This window comes from Solanum verrucosum, unplaced genomic scaffold (assembly GCF_900185275.1).
Source record: "Solanum verrucosum unplaced genomic scaffold, falcon-dt-bn FXZP01000474.1, whole genome shotgun sequence".
Classification (NCBI taxonomy): Eukaryota; Viridiplantae; Streptophyta; class Magnoliopsida; order Solanales; family Solanaceae; genus Solanum; species Solanum verrucosum.
In genome coordinates this window covers 441,695-463,980 of record NW_026020516.1, presented here as the reverse complement: position 1 = coordinate 463,980, position 22,286 = coordinate 441,695, and the positions used below count along the sequence as shown (strand labels likewise).

Genomic DNA, 22,286 nt, shown 5'->3' with positions numbered 1-22,286 from the left:
ACATTGTGTCTCGCAGGACGACCTCTGACAACTCTTCGTAGAGGCATAAGTATCTGAAAACACACGCAAGCACGAATTAGAAAAAACTTTTTAGAGATCAAACTCTAATGCACGAAAATAGTATGAAAGAAGTGGAATAACTTCATAAGTGTTGTAGCCTCCTAATTATAAATGTGGCGCGCTTTACACCGATAACTAGGACTCTACAGACACGGCTTCATAGACTCCCTAGGACTCTTGAACTCTGAGCTCTGATACCAAGTTTTTCACGCCCCGAGCCTATACCCTAGACGTGGCTGGCACTCAAAGACCATTGTTTGCCTCAAGCGAACCCTTGGACTGGCTTACTAACTCAGCGGAAGACTCAAAACATTAATACGATGATCAAATGAACTTACTCAAATAACTTAGTCAAATAGCTTAAAGTGTTTAAAAGTCAACATTCAACTTGGCCAAAATGACAACTCAAGTCTTAACATATGAAATGACAATGTAAAGACAACTGACTACTAACTGTCTATGAAGCCTCTAAAACAAAGAGGGATGTCGGGACAGGACCCTCGATCATCCTAACATCTGAAAGACTAGAAAGCAAATAAAAGAGTCGTCCAGAATGCAAGGAGGCTCACCAACAGACTCTGAATGCTCAAGATGGATCAACGAGGCGTTGTATACTGATCCTGGTTACCTGCATCTGCATCATAACAAGATGCAGGCAAACTGGCATCAGTACATTGAATGTACGAGTATGCGAGTAGGAATGCTAAATAATACATAGGCTTGAAAAGATTCTGAAAGAAACACTTACCTTGGCTCTTCTCAACTTCTGAATAACTTAACTCAAAATAAAGCAATGAACACATGCAATTTATGAAAAGCTTTAGAAAACAGTAAAAACAACTTAGTTTGTTAAAGGGAATGCAGTAACAAACTCAACTTTACTCATATAATAAAATAAGATAGTTTCTGTGGGAGATTCTCTAACCGACAACCACCACTATGAGGCTAAGTGGTGATACAGCGTCTTGCCTACCCTGCCAGAACTGTTCTATACTTTGCCGTCATATAGAACGCTTAACTTAGTGGATCCACTAGCTTAACTTATGTGATCATCTAAAAAGTATGACCCATTAATACCCATGATGGCTACATGGTTTATGGAGATTTGAGTTAATATGAACTCGCATCCCCATATCGATCTCAATACTACTCCCAAAAATATACTTAGCTCATATGTTTTTAAAACAACTTTTTTCTTTGGTTTGAGGTAATTACTCAAAACTTAGCCTAAAAGCTCTCTTGGAATCGATGTTCCCTTTTCTTACTCAATTGTGAAAACAATTATAAACTCTTTGGGAATACTTAATTCCCTTATAGCTTTTTGAGAAATGAACTCATCTCTTTACTCTTTGCTTAACTTGAAACTTTAGTCTTAAAACAAAGTTAAAACGTTTGTTAAAGACTTTTGTAAACTTTAAAAAAAACTTTGCTTTGACTTGCTTCTTAACTTCTAGACTTGACTTCTCTTGACTTTGATCCTAACTTTCTTTGAATTGGATTATGGATTCAAGGTTCATGATCTCATGTTTATGGATGATTTAATGATGTTTAGTTGTACCTTAGAGTGTTGGAATCGACTAGAAAACATAGGTACATTGCTAAGGAACAAGTACGTAAAGGTGGGGAACGAATGGGGAGAACTAGCGTCCCTGGCGCTCTGAGAGGCGTAGGGCGCCAGCCCTCAAAGTTCAGAGAACTTTCTGTGGCGTTTTGGCTGGCATGACGCACCAGAGGGCAAAGTTCAGAGGAACTTTTGTGGCGCTCTGGCAAGCGCAGCCCCCCAAGCCCTTGCCCAAAAAATCTCCGATTTTTCTCCTTCGTTTTTCATCTCCAAACCCTCTAAAATTCAATATACAATAGATTCAACTCGAAATTACACCCGGAACCATGAATCAAATCATCAAGAAAACTCAACAACACAACCCTCAAAAATTCAACGAAACTTTCAACAATGCATCAAGAACTCAAAGGATTTACTTTCAAATCAAACATATTTTGCTGAATTGAATCATGTTTGGAGTGTGGATGAACTAGCCCAACGCTATGTGATCTCACATACTTGGTAGGAATAAATCCTTGGCGAAAACCACAACTAAATGGATCGATCTTGATGAATCTTGCCCTTTCTTCTTCTTTCTCCTCTTTTCTCCTTTCTCCAAGCCCTAGCGTAAATTTCCAATTTCTGAAACTGACTAAAATCTGATTTGACCCATATTAAACTCCTGAAAACGGATTAAAATAATAGGGGCAAGGAAAAGACTAAAATACCCCTTAAAAATCCGGATTGGACATTTCCTTATTCCAACAGCCCAACTTCTGAAGGGCATAACTTACTTATACGAATTCAAAATCGTGCAAACTTGGCGGCTTTGGAAAGATCATTTCAAGAGCTTTCCAACCATATCTGGAAGTAGTCCTAATGCATTCTGAGCTAGGAGTTATGGCTGTTTGAATTTGACCAAAAACTCACTTTTCCTAACTTAAACAAATTTCCAGATTTGTCACTATTTCCAAAAATGATTATTTCAAGTTCTTAGCTTCTTCCTAGCTATTTCAAATTGCGAGATGTTACAAAATCGTAGTTCAGCCTATCAAATCACGGGTTAGGCCAGGCCGGCCCAACGGGCCTACCCATATTGACGGCTCTACTTATCAATATAATTAATGATTTTAATTTATGTAAGATTTTTCAAATGAAGGTTTGTATCTAGTTCAAAAACAACAATATCAAAATATTCAACAAAGTAACAAGTCAACTAGAGTGCGAGATACACATTGTTCTCTAAAAATGAAAAATTGAAGAAAAAATCTCAAAATTCTGGAGAAAAATAAATGGAAGAAATTTGAATTTTTTAGAAGTTATTAGAATAGATATACTCAAAAGTTGTTAAAGGAGTGATTTACTCCTTAAATTAAGCATTTTAGTTACAATCCTTCATTAAATATGTATCCTGCTTTGTTATTTCCTCGGATACATGTATATGTCGGGTTAAAATATATGTATCCAACCAATGAAATGTGGTACAAAAAGTAATATTTGAAACTATCGTGAAACTAGTAATTAGGACCTAAACTAGTGGAATTTATGTTGTTTGCTAGATAAAATATTTACAAATGCTACAAGCCCTAATTTAATATAATATATCTAAACAACAAAAACCATAAGCTAATTTAAAATATATTAACAAGGTAGATTACAATTAATTTTGTTTTTATGTATAACCAAATTTAGATTATATATATATATTAGGTTACATGTATTGCAACCTTGATGCTCAATTTTGTTCTCCCGCACACCCACTTTTGCAAGGCTGGCTGGGGGAGAAGTGATTTTTGGGGTTTGATTTGCCTAGATAGAAAGTGTGTTTGCAGTGCTTTAAGTAACTATTTTGAAGTGCAATATATTTTTGTCGGCTTAAAAGCTAGGGCTTGTGGTTCATTATATTAGAGAGATATAACCTCATTGTCCCTTCTCAATGTCCGGGTCTTCCCCTCTGGATGTAGTGTCTTTCACTCTTCAACACTTTATCGCAATGCCGAAAGGTAGGATTTCTGATCTTTTAGGAAAAGGATATCGAATGATCAATTCACCATTGAGAACATTAACCCCAAAAAGAAAAATATTGTGGTGTTCTAATAACGATATTATCCCTTCTATCTTTCAAGAATTTCATATATATATATATATATATATTATGTCGGATTGATTTTTTTTTCTGTAAATCAAAGCGGTTGAGTTTTTTTCAACGCCAAATCAAATCACAAGTCGGGCTTTTTAAAATAAAATTGATTTGGTGTATCGGTTCGATTTGACTTGTCAATTGGCATGTACACCCCTAGGCGAAATATGCAGGGACAATTTGAACATCCTTCAATTAAAAAAATACTCTTTCCATTCACTTTTACTTGTCCATTATTTCAAAATAGATCTTTCAGCTAATTATAATTGTAGACCTCACGTGGCTAACAAAATCCATCATTATTGTCTTCTTAATTTGTTAGCTCCAAAGAGAAACTCCATGAAATCTGATATCATTTTCACTATTTTCTCTTTAGTAAACAGAAATGGATATTAGGTTAGTAAATAATATTTCAGGAAAGAGAAAATAGTAAATTCTCTATTGGAGAAAGTATAGAAAATGGTATTAGATTTTATGGAGTTTTTTCTTTGGACTTAACAAAAAAGATAACAATGGTGGATTTTGCAATGCACGTACGGTCTATGGTTAAAATTAACACTTCTTTTTATATTACTAGGATTAAGATAAAGGACCAAAATGAACATTTTTTTTTGTACATTAAGGACCATTTCAATCAAGTGAAATATATTAAGGACCAAAACGAACATCTTTGTTATACATTAAGGACCATTTCAATGAAGTGAAATATATTAAGGATATAAAACATTACCCATACATTAATATCCATTTTGGTCATTTTCTCTTTAAAAAGTATTAAAAGTTCTAAAAAAAAATTACTACAAGAACTCAATTCTAACCCACCTAAACAAACACACATACAAATTATTTTTTGATAGATCTAGGATCCTTCCGAGTCTTTACCATTTGCTCACTTATACACTGTCACAAATATTGTATAACAATATATATTTTCAGTGTATATACAATATATATTGATTATACACAAAGTATACATTGGTTATTAAGGTCCAAAGTGTATATTCGATGTAACTAATGTATATTCTTTTGAATATCAATGTTATATATTATACAATGTATATACATCTTGTATAATATATAACATTGATATTCAAAAGAATATACATTCTACCTCTAAGGTAGTGATAAGGTCTGCATACATTTTATCCAAACCCCACTGTATGGAATTACACTGGATTTTTTGTTGTTTTTGTTGTTGAATCTATATAAATCTCCTATACAAAAATCATTAAAACCAAAGGATCGGGAGAAGGAGGAGGAGAAGATTCACTTCTTCACACAAAAAGACACAATTCAAACTAAAATGGTTGAGCTAAGACCTTCATACTCCTCCAACAAGCACCATTAAATTATCAGCAACATTTATAGTGTATATAAAATGTATATACATAGTATACACATTCATTATTCAATACATATACATTTTATACATTTGCAAGGTCACTACAAAAACTTTGGCATTACAATATGTAATTGTAAAGCAATTTCCTTTATTCTGTCCACATTTACAATAACTTGACCTACAATATGTAATTGTTCTAATATTTCCACCCTTTAAATAATGAGTATGGATCTTAAAACCTAAAGTTTGTCCTTCTTCTTTGTAATGGCTCAAAGCAACTTGCTAATTTATTGTTTCTTTATTCCATTGTTCAAATTGAATGATGTTTAGGTCTCCAATGAACTTGATTTGCATAGTGTCCCATGCTATTTAGCATATCCATTGGTATCACTCCATAGGTAGTTCCTATATATATATATATATATATATATATATATATATATATATATATTGGTTATTAACTTGGACACATTTTAAGGAAGAAGGAATACCAATCTATCTACCTTCATGAGGTAGTGGTAAGGTTTGCGTACATCGTACCCTCCTCAAACCTCACTTGTGAGATTTCACTGGATATATTGTTGTTGTTATCTACATTTCAAACACGTAAGGAGACAAAATCTCCTTGCTTAAGTCCTTTTATGAAATTACAAACTTGGAATTGAAATTCTACCTTTTAAGTGAGTTCGAGATATGAAAACAATTGTTCAAATATCATAAAGAGACACAAATTTCAAATCAAAACTTCAAATTTAAAGGTCATATAAAAGGGGAAATGAAATACAATAATTAATAATATGTCATACAAAATTCTCAACTCTGCTTACTACTTATCACACTTTCTGCATTATGATTATAACAACTATGTCTTCCTTCTAGCCATTGATGTAGAATTTCCATCGAAAAAATCGTCGATCAATATTTCAATATCCTCTGGTTGATACTTTATATACTTCTCTGCTTGCTTTGCATTATCCAAATACTGTCGAAATCTCCCAAAAAATGATCTATAAGCAGGAATCACCAATGCAGATATCGAAACTCGAAGCTCTGATTGAAGTTGTTCATCACTCACAACCCAAGTACTCTGACTCCTATGTATTTCATCGAAAATCGCGTTGAAATTCTTGAACCTCTCTTTAACTGTTGTTTTCGCCACTTTCCCGTGTACTTGCATTCCATCATGTGTTAGGATTTGAAGTACTTTACCAAATGTCTCCCTTTGATAGTTCTTGTGGTAATGTCTAACGATCGTTGATCGTCTCCTACACCACGTATCGCCCATCACTTGATGTATCTCCGCGGAACCTTTCACTTTTTGTAAAATGTACCTACCATTGTTCATTAGAAAAATATCGCGTAAAGCAGGGTCTCTGTAAAGGTTTGATTTTGCTTCAAGATTCGTGTCAAGAAGGTCCATTATCGTCACGAGCTGTATTGAAAATGGCGTTGTCTCGGAGTTACAATGTGGGCTATCGTTCTCTGCTTCTACCTCCAATGTTGGCTTCAATTTGGCAGGGGAATTGGAATTGGAATTGGATTCTTCGAATTTTACGTGTTGATGGAAGATGTGCTCTAGGGTGATTTTGTATTCACAAGCATATTTTAAATAATTCATGACGTAACGCGTTAGGGGGTGCACTGCCCCACCAGGGACGGGTGTCCTTGCAACGTCGTTCTTTATGGAATTTTCGAGATCACTAAATATACTTACAGCTGATTCACCTAACCTGTCTATTGTAGCTTGAATCTCTGAATTCAATTCGTTCTCACATTCATTTGAGGGCGAGTTTTTTATGGATGGAATGAGATCACGCAAGGCTTCATACATGTCTAGGTATTTGAAGAGTTTCTCCGCGGAGCGTTTGGTCATAGTTACAGCCTCAGCAAAGTCGAGAAGCTGAATGACAATTGCGCGAGCCAGGTTGCTAAATAGGGTTTGAGAATTCATTGGAGACTCAGAGAAAACAGAGTCCCCGAGTCTCTTTTCACCGGGGAACAGAGTTGTTGAGCAACTTTTAACAGCTCTGATCCACCGTGTGATCTCTCCTTCTAAAGAATCCCATTGCATTCTTTGAACATCCTCCATGTTGATCTTCTCGAATTCGAGCTTCTTCATTTGTTCAACACATGCATTTCCCCTCGTAATAGAGTACACTTGACAACATTCTGTTTCATAGCCTGCCATGATCATGGTAGAGGCTATTCGGTTCATTCTTGTCACCGTGTCAGGAGGAAATGACGGATATTCCTCCTCTCCACTCGAGTCCGAAAGAGTTAAACTACATTGTTCCCCATCTACTAATAGCCTGTTTGAATTGAAGGAAGAGTTTTTATAAACTTTAACATGACTTGAAGAAGAATCTTCTAACAAGGCTCTCAAATCCTCTTCCATTAACGTCATGGCCCGTTGTAGGACCATGCTCGTTCTGTTCAACGACCTAGTGGTCGTTGAACCTGAAGGAAATTCACTCAAGGAATTAGTCAATTTGGATAAACGTGACACTGCTTCAACGAAAAAGTTGTCCTCCTCCGTCATCTTGCATAATCTTGTGGACGAATTTTCACAAGTATTATGCTTACTGATTTTCGACTCAATGATTTTTGAGAATGTCTCAATGATTTCAGGGACTTCAGGGGGATTTGATTTATCATGACATGTGGAAAGTTCATTGATGAATCGATCAATATCATCCGATAACTTCTTGACATCCTCATTGTGATGATTCAAGGAGTGATCCAATTCTTCCTGGCTGCTTTTTCGCGAATGTGGATCAGTTGACGTGGTCGGATGAGGTGGTTTCGGGCTGCCCGTGAAGCTACCATTTTTATCTAGGTGATTCTTCACCATTTTCGCTATAACGAAATTTCTAGATCAAGTCAATAGATTGAAAAAATAATAATGTTAAGTGATGAAAAAATGAGAGGAATGAACAAAATTGATTGATTGAGAATGATGAAATGATGATGTTTAATTTTTGTGATAGAACGAGTTTATGGGAACAATTGGTTGGTACAAGTTGACAATTGACCCGGTTGACAAGTTTTAGTTAGATAATTGTGCTTCACACGACTTTACCTTTTGTGTTAGCAATGATTGGATTGCATTTTCTTAGTAATGGTTGCCCACTACTTACTAGTCCACTTGGTAGTGGGATGGTAAACATATCTTCATTCTTAATTAGACGTTTCAGATTCGAATAATGATGATGAAATTAGGATAGGAAGGGAGTTATAACAACCGAACCTCGTGTTTTGAGTATTTATAAACTTTGGTATAAAACTTGTTGGATGGTTTGAGATGAGACTCTAGGGGTTTGGACGTGTGTTGGATCGGTTTTAAGTTGATGCGACTGAGATTGCGGAGATGAGAGACTTGACTAGCGTCATGATAGCGAGGTCATGAACCGTGATCCCTAGAGATGTTCACAAGTCAATGTATGTGATTAGGTGTGGCGAAATCAAATTCAATATGTATAATCCGTCAGAATCGTTCATGTTTGAGCGGATTATTGACCCGATCATTTATTAGATCGACTCATTTCACCCCATTAAGAATTGGGTTGATATGCGGTCTGAATTGACTCGAGAGAAATTTTGTCAAAATATTTATTTAATTTAATATGTTATATATAGCCATAATAAAGAAAAATAATAATTTTTTTAGCTATTAAAAAATTATGTAAAAAAACAAACACAACAACAAAAATTTAGTAATAATTGAGCGGGTTGAATTTATGACTCACCTTTAGCCCATTTAAACTCAACTCAATTAGACTTTGGGCAGGTCAATAATGGCCTATTTAAACTTAATGCATTTCAACCCAATTAGCTCTGGGCAGGTCAATAAACAGCCCATTTAAACTTAATGCATTTCAGCCCAATTAGCTTTTGCACATGTCAATAACCCGCCCATTTATTAACTTAGCTAATTTAACCTGCCCAAATTCAGCTCAACCCGCTCATTTGACATATCTATTTGTGATCGTAAGGGTTGTACCTTGAAAGTCATGAAGACTTTGACCAACTCGGGTACGAAGAGATGATTTGCAAAGAAGCCTAGGTCATCGATGATCGCAATCATGTTGAAACTTTGAATTTTTAAAAATCAATTTTTGCAAGAAATCAAATTTTGTTCTTGAGTTTTGGGACTTCTATGTAAGGGTGCACATCGATCGATTCAGTCTACTTTTATATATTATTGGGGTTTAACGGTTTTCGATTTGTGAACATGCTAAATCAATAACCAAATGAATAAGATTTATTATCGATTCTCACTTGATCGTTTTTGGTCCTTAACGATTTTGCTTTCGATTTAACAGATAAAAAAATGTTCATATAATCATATATACACATGTTCATAAAATAAAAATTGTAGCAAGACTCATGCAATAAACTGCAGAAACAACGTTAACTGACTATCTTTATCACAATCAAAATCTAAAATTAAAAAGAGAGAAGGTAATACTAGTTTGTGTCAAAAAGATAGATGGTGTCGCTATATACTTAGGAGTAAAACAGTAATTTTAATATAATTTTATTAGGTTATCGGTTTAACCATTAACCAAAATCATAAAATCGAAGATCGATCCGATAACCGACTAAATAAAATTACAAAACTGTTAACCCAATAGTATTTTTTAACCATTAATCAAAATCATAAAATCAAAAATATAACTCACTAAATAATATTACAATACTATTAACCCGATAATATATTTTTAGGTGCAATTTATCGGTTAAATTGATTTTTGCACACCCCACTTCTTTGTCACATGGTTTATACCGTTTTAGTGAAAATGATCACGAATCAATGAGGTTACAAAACTTTTTTTTGGATTATTTACATGATTTAATTCGAGCTTTTACCTTCAAAGTTTTTGGGACTTCAATCCCAAAATCCCTTATTTGCAATGAATTTTAAAGTAATAGAACATAAATTTCAATCACAAATAAATATGAAGAAACCTGATTTTATTTTATTGATAAATAGTACAGTTATAATTTTGTTCCTCTCTTAGTTCTTCTCTCTAAATTTTATAGGAAGATTTGGATTTGATCTCACTTGTGGATCTTCTTGAAGTATTTTGATTGTCAAGAAGATTATGACATATATTGATCTGTTTATGAGTATTTCAAGATTTTATGAAATATTCGAGATGCATTTTGAAGAGAATATAATACCTTTATACATGCATAATTTAGGGTTTAAGGTAGAATAATCCTAACTGAAATCGAATATATCTTGTAGAATCCAATTAGAATTGAACACGTCTTATAGAGTCTCATAAAATTTCAATTTCTACCCCTCCAAGTCTCCAACTAAGCAAAATGAGGATTTGAGTGATAAAGTAAACTCCAATTAAGAATCTAAAGATAAATTTCTCTCTTCACCATTGATATAAAAATTACAAGTAGAAATTAATATTCCACTCTACAGCAAAATATTAAAACTAACCTATTTATAATAATATAAAATAAAGAGTGACCTGCTTAAACAAACTGGTTCTATGGTGTAGTGGTTAGCACTCTGGACTTTGAATCCAGCGACCTGGGTTCGACTCCCGGTAGGACCTTTTTTTTTTTTTTTTTTTTCCTCTTCTCATTTTATTCCCTTCTTGAAAAAATTATCTAAATACACAACTTATTTTATCATATTTTCTAAAATTTCCTATCATTTGAAAATATTACAAAAATCCTTACTCTCTCCTATTCTCGGATACATCACTATACGCGATGTATCAGGACATTAAACGATGTATTCAAAATCAGGATGTGATACGTTGGAAGGTTTTTGAATGTACCCGGATTCCACCAAATGTAAGAGATTTTTATAAAAAATAAAATAAAAAAAGGATAGAGATAGGATGTAATTAGCTCTTAACACTACGAAATTTGTGTAAAATTCTCCAAGTTGCACAAATTATGAGTATGTCCCACTCGGTCAAACTTATTTATTAATATGACCGAAATATACAAAATTGATACACTAATTACGTACATCAATATTTAAATATACAAATTTATACATATACTATTTCTCGAGCAAATGTATAGGTTTGTATATGTCTGCGCTCCTTACATATCGTATATATTAAGACAAATACGAAACGACATGCTAATAACAACGGATATAAATGATCTAAAATTTTAACGATAGCAAAATTATGCACTATCGAAAAAGTATTGGGACAAATATGGACCCTCTCCCAAATACTTGTCTATATATGTTTAAGTTGTTTCGAGAAAGTGTAGGAAAAGTCTATGTAAGTATTTGTGCATCTATCATGTGTCAATTCTGGACTCTTCTAGTAAAGTCAGTGATCTATCTCCACGGTTATTTACGACACTGATTCAATATATATTTATTTTTTTAAAATTTATGTCATACATATTAAATTTAAAGTCAATTTAATTTTATAAGTTTTTTTAAAATATTTTAAAAATTTTAATTATTATAATTTTTAATTTTAATAATATATATTACTTCTTTATGTTAACACAAATGAAATATTAAGAGGCAACCAATATTATTTTTTAAAATTATTTTATGATTTATAATATTTTTTACGTTATTTTTAAATATATAATAAACTGAAAAAATAATAACATAATATGGTAAATTTCTTTGAAGCCTACCCCACCTATCGGAAAGAGCAGAGATATATATAGTATCCTTTTTTGTCAAAAAAATAAATAAATACACACAATATAACATTTAGTACAAAATAATTCAAACATTTTAATTATAAAGTAAAAAAAGTCTTTAAATGACAACATTACCCTTTAAATCAAAGTCAATTTCAAGGAGCTCACATATTGTCCAATACACGTGTAATTCAAGCCACAATTTTTTTTTAATTTAGTGTTTGGACTCTGTATTAAAGCTTCAATTATATTTAGATTATGTATTACGAGACTTATTTGAGGATAATTCTTTAACAAAATTTTCTCCATATCTAAAACTTAAGCCTAAAGTCTCTAATTAAAAGTGAAGTTATCTCGCCACGTTAGCCGTGAATAAAAAAGAAAAGTGAAGAGGGAAAAACTCCAACACGTACACGTTTAGTGGGTATAAATACAAGACACGGTTTTTGACTTTTACTTTTAATTAATTTTGAAGTAAAGGTTTGTGTAATCCTTTAAATACTCACCATAAACAACAACCCTCTCTTTGTCCATTTCATACATTTTAACAACAGCAATAACCTCATTATCTCCAAAACAACAAAAACAAAAACAAAAACAAAATCAAAACAAAAAAAAAAAATGGCTCTCAAGGCAATTCCAATTTCTCAAGTTGTTCCTCAAATTGATGAAATTCATGTTGAAAATGTCACATTCCCTTCGCTCTACAATAATAATTCTACACCTCTTTCCCATGGTAAGTAATCACCCCTCGTATTTAAGGTTCGATTAAGTTTGAATTTGTATCGAGAAATTTCATGATTAGATATTAAATGTCTCTATAGTTAGAATGATTCAAACATGATATTTCTGATTAATTACGATAAATGATTTTTATATTAAGTCTGACTAAATTTATATTCGCGCCTCGCAGGGGAAGATGAGCATGATGTTGGGAAGATGAATAATAATAATAAGTTTGTAGTAATGGGACATAGAGGAAGTGGGACAAATATGTTGCAATATTCTTCATGTCATGAAAAAACAATAAAAGAGAATACTTTGCGTTCCTTCAATGAAGCTGCTAAATTCAACCTTCAATTTATCGAATTTGATGTTCAGGTTAGACAATAACTCCCAAATTCATTTTTTTTAGACGCTCTTCTAAACCACTTTATTTGTCACATTTTTTATTTATACGTCACTTAAGAACTATATGTTTTGACTATGATAATTAATTAAATGTAAATATATTTGTGGACGATTAAAAAGGTGGCCTTGTTTTACTGTCAACCTCTAGAAAGGACACGAACCACAGAGAATACGTGGCAGGTGGTGTCTAATTTTGTGACTATTGTCATCAAATCATTTTTAATATGTAAATTATTGAGACCAAATTTACAATTACAACACAACTTTATATGCTTTAAGCCTTTGACGCTTGTACTATGATAGCATCATTCATTTTTTACCATGGAAGGAAGTATTTTATTTATATAAAAATGTTTGAATAGAGAGGAAGAAGCTTTGATAAAACATCAATCAAGGTTGAGCTAGTGTCACTTGAGAAATCTTATTACATTACATTATTATACAAACATACCCGCGAATTATTCAAAACTCGCGAATTATACATGTGAAAAATGATAAAGTTGATATTTGGAATATCATAGATTTTTCTAGTATAGTTTCTAAAATAGTCTAGTGTAGTATCTAGAATAATTATCTTTAAAAAATATCTAGATATTCTAGAGAAGTTGCCTTGAAGAAATATCTAGATATTCTAAAGAAATAAATATTTGTAGTAAAAGATAGAATAATCTAGATGTTCTAATAACTAGAACCATCCTCCACAAGTATAAATGGAGGTGACCTTAGTCATTTGTACGTAACCCAATAACAATCCAAACAAAGACAATCAATGAGAGCTTCTTCCATAAACAAGTTCTCCTTTTTAACTTCATCTCTTTTTTAGATTCATCTGAGTTAACGATTTTGGGCTAGGAGAAGGCCTGATTTATACTTTTCTTCTGCTATTCTCTATGATACAAACCCACGAATTATACAAACGAAACATCTTACACTATAGCTACTACCCGTAAATATGCAAACTTTAGTTGTAGAGCATAATTAAGTTTATTATTGTGGCTATTTGTGAAAATTCCCTTTTAAACTAAGCAGGTCAAAATAATCCCACTCGATAAAATAAGCGGGTTATTTGCCCAAACATAAATTAATTAAACGAGTCATGACTTTATGAGTTGATTTTGACACCCCTAACTCATACCATCACAATGCAAGTGTATTTAACCCTTCTTTTTCTCTTAGGTTTAGCAGAGTATGGAAATATGAACTAATAAAACCTATAAGACAATGTTTGTACATACTTCATGACTTGCTTAAGTGTTAAATTCTATGAGCTAAAAACTTTCTTTTCATATTGTGTATTTTATGATCTATGAATATTTGAATTCAATTAAGGCACTGATTATTTGTTTGTCTTTTCAATTTCTCCCCCCTCCTTCCTGGCCCTGCTTCTTGGTAGGTTTGCTTGCAAAATATAATTGGCAAGCAAAGAATACCATAGATGAAACTTTGTATCAAAATCTTTTTGTAGGTAACATGTGATGGCCATCCAGTAATATTCCACGATATCTTCATTTTTACACAACAAGAGGTTCGTTACCATAAAAAGCATTATAACTATGCTCGAATATGATCATTTAGGATCATGTCCTGACTCTCGATATTGACTTTGCGATGAATTTTCAGGGGAAGTTGATTGAGAAAAGAGTTACAGACCTCACTCTGGAGGAGTTCCTTTCATATGGACCTCAGAATGGCTCAACAAATGTAACGGATTCTTCGCCCTTCATACGTGATGTAAATGGTTTCGAATTCGTGAAGCTATACTGATATATTTTGTTGTTGTTGTTGTAAATAGGTGGAAAAACCATTATTCAGGAAAATGAAAGATGGGAGAATTTTCGAATGGAAGGTCGAAGAGGATGATCGGTTATGTACTTTGCAAGATGTGTTTGAGAATGTCAGTCAGTCTGTAGGATTCAACATTGAGTTTAAATTTGATGACAAGAGAAATTATAAAGACGAAGAACTTGTTCGTGTTATTCGAGCAGCTTTACAGGTAAACGCACTACATCAAAAATGATCTTTAGCGGCAATTAATTAACGGCAATTAGCACTCTTTGTATATGTCCCTAAAGCCTTTAGCGACATTGGATCTAATGACACTTAACTAATGCCTGTAAATACTTTAGCACTCTTTATTAATGTGTCTATTTATTGCCGCTAAAAGTTGTTTTTGTAGTAGTGACGGATACTGGAAATCATATTACATGAGTAGTTTCGATTCCTTTTACCTGTGAAGGTAAAAGTTGTTAGTACTAACATTTTTGTTGTAACATACTATGATTCAGGTAGTGTTCAAGTACACCAAAGGTAGGCGCATCATGTTCTCGAGCTTTCAACCAGACCCGGCTCAATTGATCAGGAAGGAGCAGACTGCCTATCCAGTGAGTAAAGTTGAGCTCTTTTTATTCAATCTTTAAGGTTTTTAGCATGGAACGTATTATATTGATTTTTGAAGAGTTATAGGTTCAGACCTACTAATTGTTGCAATCTTAGTGAATTTTTGCGCATAAATTTAAACTCTGCTTCGAAACTACTGAATTAAGATGAAATCAAGGTACTATAAGGCTGCATCCGCTTCTATTTATGACCGTTTAGGATCATGGAATTCGTGAATGTATTACTGAAACTCCATAACTACGACGAACAATCTCCTAGACGATAGCTTAATTAGTGGACAGAGTTTTTTTCTTTAAATCATAGAAAATGGATACCTTATTTGAGCATTTCTTGAAATGTGTCATCTATATGATCATGGTCCAGGTTTTCTTCCTAACGAACGGAGGATCTGAAATTTACCCTGACATCAGAAGGAACTCGTTAGACGAGGCGATTAAGTTGTGCTTAGAAGGCGGTCTACAAGGCATAGTCTCAGAGGTGAAAGCCATTTTAAGAAATCCAAGAATGATAGCAAAAATCAAAGAATCCAATCTTTCCCTTATGACATATGGCCAACTAAAGTAAGTTTTAATCGAAAAAAAGTTGTTATATACAATGTAGTGTATGTATTTATTAGTTCAATTTTTCGTCTATCGTGCTTAGTGTACTAAAAGAAATACGTTTTACACTCTTGCAGCAACGAGAAGGAAGTGGTTTACTTGCAATACATGATGGGTGTTGATGGAGTGATTGTAGATTTCGTCGAACAGATTACTTCAGCTGTTGCCCAGTTTTCGAAACAAGTTCATCATGATGGAAAAGAACACTTGTTATTGTTGGAAAAGAGGTTGTTATCGGAGCAACGAATAACTCCCTGCTCGGAGGATGAGATCTCATATTTTCGAAATCTAGTGCCAGAGTTGATACATTCGTGAATTTGTATAATCGCGAATGTACGATTGTATGGTCTTGTTTTGGTGTGTATATTAGTATATTGTATGTTTTCATGTATTAGGTTTGTGTAATGAAATTTTGTATAGGGACATGTATCATGGAAAGTATATTTAACAATCAAATGTACAGAGGGGATTAATGAGGTTTGTATAAGTTTTTACATCTAAGCAATCTACATTTACATAAATATGTATTCACAAAGAGTGCAAATAGATGGATAATTCATATTCAAATAAATAGCATCCTAAGAAAAGGTGTTAGGTATAAAGGCCATCATTTTTTTCAATCATAGACGGGGGCTAGGGGGGCAAAATCAAACTTAATCCAATCTGTTCAATTCGTTTAAGTTTGGACAGGTTATTGATTCGTCAATTTATTAGCACAACATATGTCAATCCATCAAAAAAATAGGTTGATATGTAACCCAAATAGACTTATGAGAAATTCTATTAAATTTTTTTAAAAAAATTAATATGTTATATATAGCCAGAATAAAGAAAAAAAATATTTTTATTAAGTACTAAAATATTTTAAAAGAATAAGTAAAGCAATTAAACATAGTAAAAATTGAATTGAATTGAGTCGCGATCCGTTTTGACCCAAGCAAATTGTGTTGGATTAGATCATGACTCGTTTATTATCTTGACTCATTATGACCCAACCCGTGCAATCGTCACCCTAGTTTGGACATAGGGATATTCGAAATAGGCAAATATGTAAGTCAGGCAGAATACTACGCATAAAGAAAGACAGAGGCAGAGTCGTAGTTTAAAGATTAAGGATTTTAGATTTTAGATTTTAGATTTTCAATTACTGAATTAACATTCTTAAAACAAATATAATGTTTGTATCAAGGTTATTGGGTTCGACTTAATCCACATCTTGGTCTAGTGGTGTATGTCCTATGTATATCTATGTATCACCATTGTATATTGGTATATTTCATATGTGTCCCTTGTGTATCTCATTTGATTTTCATGTCCAGATGAAAATGATTCTGATATGGCAAACTCAAATTTTAATTTTGGATCTCCAAAGTTTCATCAATGGCGGACTTATTCGAATTTCACCCCAATGATCACCAATCTTAGTTGTGACTGTGTATTAAAAAATAACTAAATTTAAGAACTACGTATAGTATTTAAATGTACACTAAAAGAAATATTATCAGTTTGAGAAAAATCATGCAACCATTTTTTTTTTGAATGGGATTCAAAAATCTTAATTCAACTAGGGGTGTACATGGTCGGGTTGGTTCAGATTTTTCAAATATCAAACCAAACCATCTGTGTCAAATTTTTGAATTTATAAACCAAACCAAACGAATAAAACTCGGGTTTTTCAACCTCGGATTTTTTTTGGGTTTTTCCGGTAAAGTATTCATACAAACATATAATTTACTTGTATTTCAAATATTTATTTAGTCCTACCAAAATACAATTATCTAAGGTGTTTCTTAAGAAAATAACACAAAATATGATATGATTAATGACACTAAAATATCCAACAAAAAAATAATAATGAAATCACGTAAAACAAATATTGCAAATTAATAAGTAATAATGACAATGATCATAATTTAAAAGTACTAAATCCATGCTAAAATAAGTTTAATAAGTATTGGTTACATGACTAAATATTAAAGGAAATTAAAATTAGATTATGTATTTTAATTGTCTAAACCTATGCAAAACTAAAGAATAAATATTCAATATTATTGTCATTCTTAGTGTTGAATTGATTTTCTTTTTGCATTAGTATTAATTTGATTTTGATTTAAGTTTTATTATTATTACCAACATCTATGGACTATAATCTTTATTAGACCATTAAGAATTCTAACTTTCAAACATGAAATAATATATTAAAAGATAAAAACTATGAAAAAGTATAAGAAATATTTTAAAATTATATCAAAGTAAATATTTTTACGTATAAAATAAAATTTTAAAATTATATATATAATGTCAGGTTGGTTTGGTCTCGTTGGTTTTTTTAGTTGAAACCAAACCAACCCAAATATAGTCGGGTATTTTTTTCCAATACCAAACCACTAGTCGGGTTTTTTTTTTTATTTGACTCGATTTGCGATTTGGTTCGATTTTGTACACCCCTAAATTCAACCCTGTTAAATCACGGGTTAGTCTGAGCCAAGCTGACCCAACATGCCTAACCCATTTTGATGGCTCTAAATTTTATATTTAGAGATTTTTTCAAAAAAAGTTTGATCCAAAAAAGGTGAAAACCAAACCAACCCAAATATAGTCGGGTTTTTTTTTTCCAATACCAAACCACTAGTCGGGTTTTTTTTTTGGTTTGGCTCGGTTTGCTATTTGGTTCGATTTTCGGTTCAATTTTATACACCCCTAAATTCAACCCTGTTAAATCACGGATTAGTCTGTGCCAAGCCAACCCAACATGCCTAACCCATTTTGACGGCTCTAAATTTTATATTTAGAGATTTTTTCAAAAAAAGTTTGATCCAAAAAAGGTGATGGTCCAAACTATGAGAAGCTAGAAGCTTTTAGGGTTTTGAACTTGTTAGCAAACTGGTCTTGCCCAAAGCAAGAGGGTAAGCCGCTGCTCTGTGAAGTCAGCAAGAGGTTTATTAAACCCAACTCCCCTTCATGCAAAGTCCATATCATAGACTTACAAGCCAGTATCTATGCTTGGTTTATTAAACCAAACAGACTTTTCCCCATTTTTTTAATTTGTCCTCATCACCTTAATGCCCTCACTTGAGTTACAAGCTTGAGTTACCAAGCTCGGCATACTTGTTATTTGGTTGAGAGCTTATAAAGTGGCCTTATTTGTGATTTATAGTCGATGTGGGACACTGGAGTATAAGGGGCTATTTAGAATTCTTCATGTTCTCATCACCACCCCCACTTCACTCTGTTTCACGAGTGGAAGTACACTGAGTATATTATTGTTGTTGTACACACACTCTTCTGCATGTTTTAGAAATAGACTTTGTATCTTTTACGAGGTAGGAATGAGGTTTGTCTATACTCTACCATTTTCAGACTCTACTTGTACGGTTACGTATTTTATAAACAACTTCTATATCTCACAATGGTACGTGGGGGTTTAGTTAGAGGCAAATGTAGGATTTTTAGAACATGAATGCATCACTGAAAAAGAAAAGGAAAACATGTATTAAGTGGGAATTGATTCCTAGTTTTCTAAGTAACTCAACATACAACCAATTGCACCATTATTTAGCCTTATTATAAATGAGTGTCAACAGAATATTATACCAACTTTAGAAAATATATACATAAAATATCTAAATTTTATGGGTGAGGGGTGTGGGGGGCAGGGGCGGACCCACGTGGTATCGAGGGGGCTCGGCAAAAAATTACACGGTATATATAAAGTAAATTTTGTGTATTTTTGTAGATATATATATTTTGAACCCCCTCAATAACATAGAGAAATTGATTGAGCAGTGGCAAGTACCCCTAAAATTAAGCTGTACATCAATGGATCGAATCCCAGTGATAGCATTTTATTTTTATCTTTTTCAGTTTCAGTTTTTTTTAGTTTTTTTTTTTTAATTTTCAGTTCTGTTTTTCAAGTTTTTTGTAGTTTTTTTTTTACTTTAAAAAATGTGTTAAAAGTTTGGTTTTAAACCCAAAAGAATTCAAGGTTTTTATTTCTGAAGGCTTATTTATATGTTTATACTTTTATTTTTCGAACCCCCTGAACGAAAATCCTGGGTCCGCCACTGGTGGGGGGAGGGATCATAGGTTCACGTGTTCCATTTTTAACAGGTAAATTTTCCCCTACATATGGTCAGCTTATATATGCATTTATAAATGATTGTCTTTTGGAAATATTACTACCTAAAATGGGTTGTCTAATAAACAGTTTACTCGAGTAAATTACTTAAATTATTTCATCCATTGTTTTATTTGAGTTGATAATCAGTTGGGGATAATTTTTCTAATTTTAACTAATTGGGGGTGTTGCATGCACATTATCTTCCTCATACCCTATTTATAAAATCACATTAAATATATATGTTATTGTGAATAACTTCATCATCCATGTAAATTTCTTTTAATTGTTGGTGTCATAATTGCCCCGTACAAATATTATGATATTTGGCAAAATAACAAGGGCACATATAAAATGATTTAAAAGATATAATGGATATATCAAAAGTGAAACGGGGGATATAATCGAATATATATATATATATGTAACACTTGAAAAATTTCTAAGCTAAGGTCCAAACTATTCTTCATTTTCATATGAGATCGTATCGAGTGATTCTTAAATTGTTCTAAGGTGTAAAAGTCAATTCTTTAGTTTGGGAATGAATTTTGATATTTAAGGTCACTGGAATCCCCTAACACAAAGTTGAGTTGAAAGTTTCCTTACGGATTAAGTTTTGATATGAGATTTTACTTAGGTCAACTTCAAATACTAATATCTCTCAACACATATAAATTAGACGACTCATGGCCTATCAAATAATTCAAGGTATACGAATCGTCTTTCCAACGCTACTAAGTTTGTCTCATTTCGAGTTTGAAGTAAAAGGTTATGATCGTTTTACCAGAGACTACCATAACAAAGTTTTTTGAGTCAGGGACCTACAAATCACTTCTATATAGGCCGTAGAAATTTCTACAATCCGTATTGTTCACTCATAGAAAATGTACAGAGAGTCAAAAATTTGGGTTTAATTCTTACGGACCCATTTACAAGTCGTAGAAACTTCTACGGGTTGTATTTGGTCCTGTAGAATGAACTTTTGATCCTTAAAATTTCAATATGAATTCCACGGATGGAATCTACGGTCCGTAGACCAAATCATGAACCGTAGATGATTCTGTGGAAGGTCTTTGACAGCTTTTTAAGAGAGGTAGTTCAATTTTTCTCCACCCCTTCTAAGCCTATACCTCCGATATTTTTACACCTAAATAAAATTCTAAACGGTATCAATCGACCATATTACTCTCATTAATGCTTCCAAGTCTTAGAACACGGATCCAAGAGGAGAAAATTAGGATTTTCAAGCGTTCTTTCAGTTTCGTTAAGAACTTTGTTCTTCCAAGTATGTAAGGTTACTCCTAGTGATGGACTAAGTTCGTCCTCACACCCTACATCTAAATCGGTCATTAAAAGGTTATGTTTAGGGTCTACCTAGAGGTTTTAAATCTGGATTCAGTTTTGTTTCGTATTCTGAGTTATGATTTCCTTAATCATTGAAATTTGATTTGTATTAAGCATATTAAACTCCAAACTGTTGTTTATGCTTCGTATCACATGAACCCTAATTGTTTTAAAAGTCGGGTTTACAAAGGTTATTACCTAAGACTTTTTATGCATTAATGATTTCGAACTTGGACAGTGAGTCCAGAAGTATATACGCTTTAAATGCATGTTTTGAAAGGAGTTTTAGAGAAAGAATAAAATGGTTTCATATGTACTATTTGACAGATAAGAAAGAGAAACAGTACAATAGATTTTCTAAAAGGTACTTAAGTAAAGCAAAGTGAAAGTAAAGTAAAGAAAGTTCCCTCAGAGGACTATTGAGCATAATTATATTGATTATTTTGGAAGTAGTATCAAGCACCGAATTGGGTAGGATTCTATTTTTAACTCGAAGCTCCATAAAACTATGTAGCCAGCGTAGGATATGATGGTACCTACTTTGGAACGACTCCTTACTACCTCAAAAAGGCTTATTTGATGGATCCACAGTTATAGTTAGCATCATATACCCCAGACAAAGTAGAAGGTGACTATTGCAATGTGGGTGAAACGTTGTATCATCGTTAGGCCCATAGTGATGATTGTCGGTTAGAGAAGCCCCCCAACAGAGTAAAGTTTATTATTTTCATCCTGTTTTCGTTGCTTATCTTATTGTAAAGGTACAAATGATTTCCACTATTAGTTCATATCTTGTTTTCGCTTGAGTTATTTATGTCATCAGTTTAGTTATTGTTTTTATTCAACCATATTACATACCGTATATTTAATGTACTGATGTTGTTCGATTTGCATTGTCTTGTGATGCAAATACAGGTGTTCTGGATCATCAACAACCCTCCGTTGAGATCACTCTACTTTCCGACAGC

At 32.8% G+C, this 22,286-nt stretch overlaps 2 protein-coding genes and 1 non-coding gene across 3 annotated transcripts; 2 read left to right on the top strand and 1 right to left on the bottom strand.

The window, feature by feature from the left end:
- Window positions 1–5,842: 5,842 nt before the first annotated feature.
- Window positions 5,843–7,945, bottom strand: LOC125809801 (exocyst complex component EXO70B1-like). The gene has a single exon (XM_049489383.1). The coding sequence runs from the start codon at window positions 7,931–7,933 to the stop codon at window positions 5,945–5,947; it is 1,989 nt and encodes a 662-aa protein (XP_049345340.1). The 5' UTR covers window positions 7,934–7,945; the 3' UTR covers window positions 5,843–5,944.
- Window positions 7,946–10,586: 2,641 nt separating this feature from the next.
- TRNAQ-UUG (transfer RNA glutamine (anticodon UUG)) lies at window positions 10,587–10,658 on the top strand. The gene has a single exon. It is a non-coding gene; the product is annotated as a tRNA-Gln (tRNA).
- A 1,693-nt stretch (window positions 10,659–12,351) lies between these two features.
- LOC125809830 (glycerophosphodiester phosphodiesterase GDPD3-like) lies at window positions 12,352–16,172 on the top strand. The gene is made up of 8 exons (XM_049489409.1): window positions 12,352–12,466; window positions 12,644–12,831; window positions 14,327–14,386; window positions 14,482–14,562; window positions 14,654–14,854; window positions 15,147–15,242; window positions 15,622–15,818; window positions 15,935–16,172. The coding sequence occupies exons 1-8, from the start codon at window positions 12,352–12,354 to the stop codon at window positions 16,170–16,172; spliced, it is 1,176 nt and encodes a 391-aa protein (XP_049345366.1).
- Window positions 16,173–22,286: the final 6,114 nt, after the last annotated feature.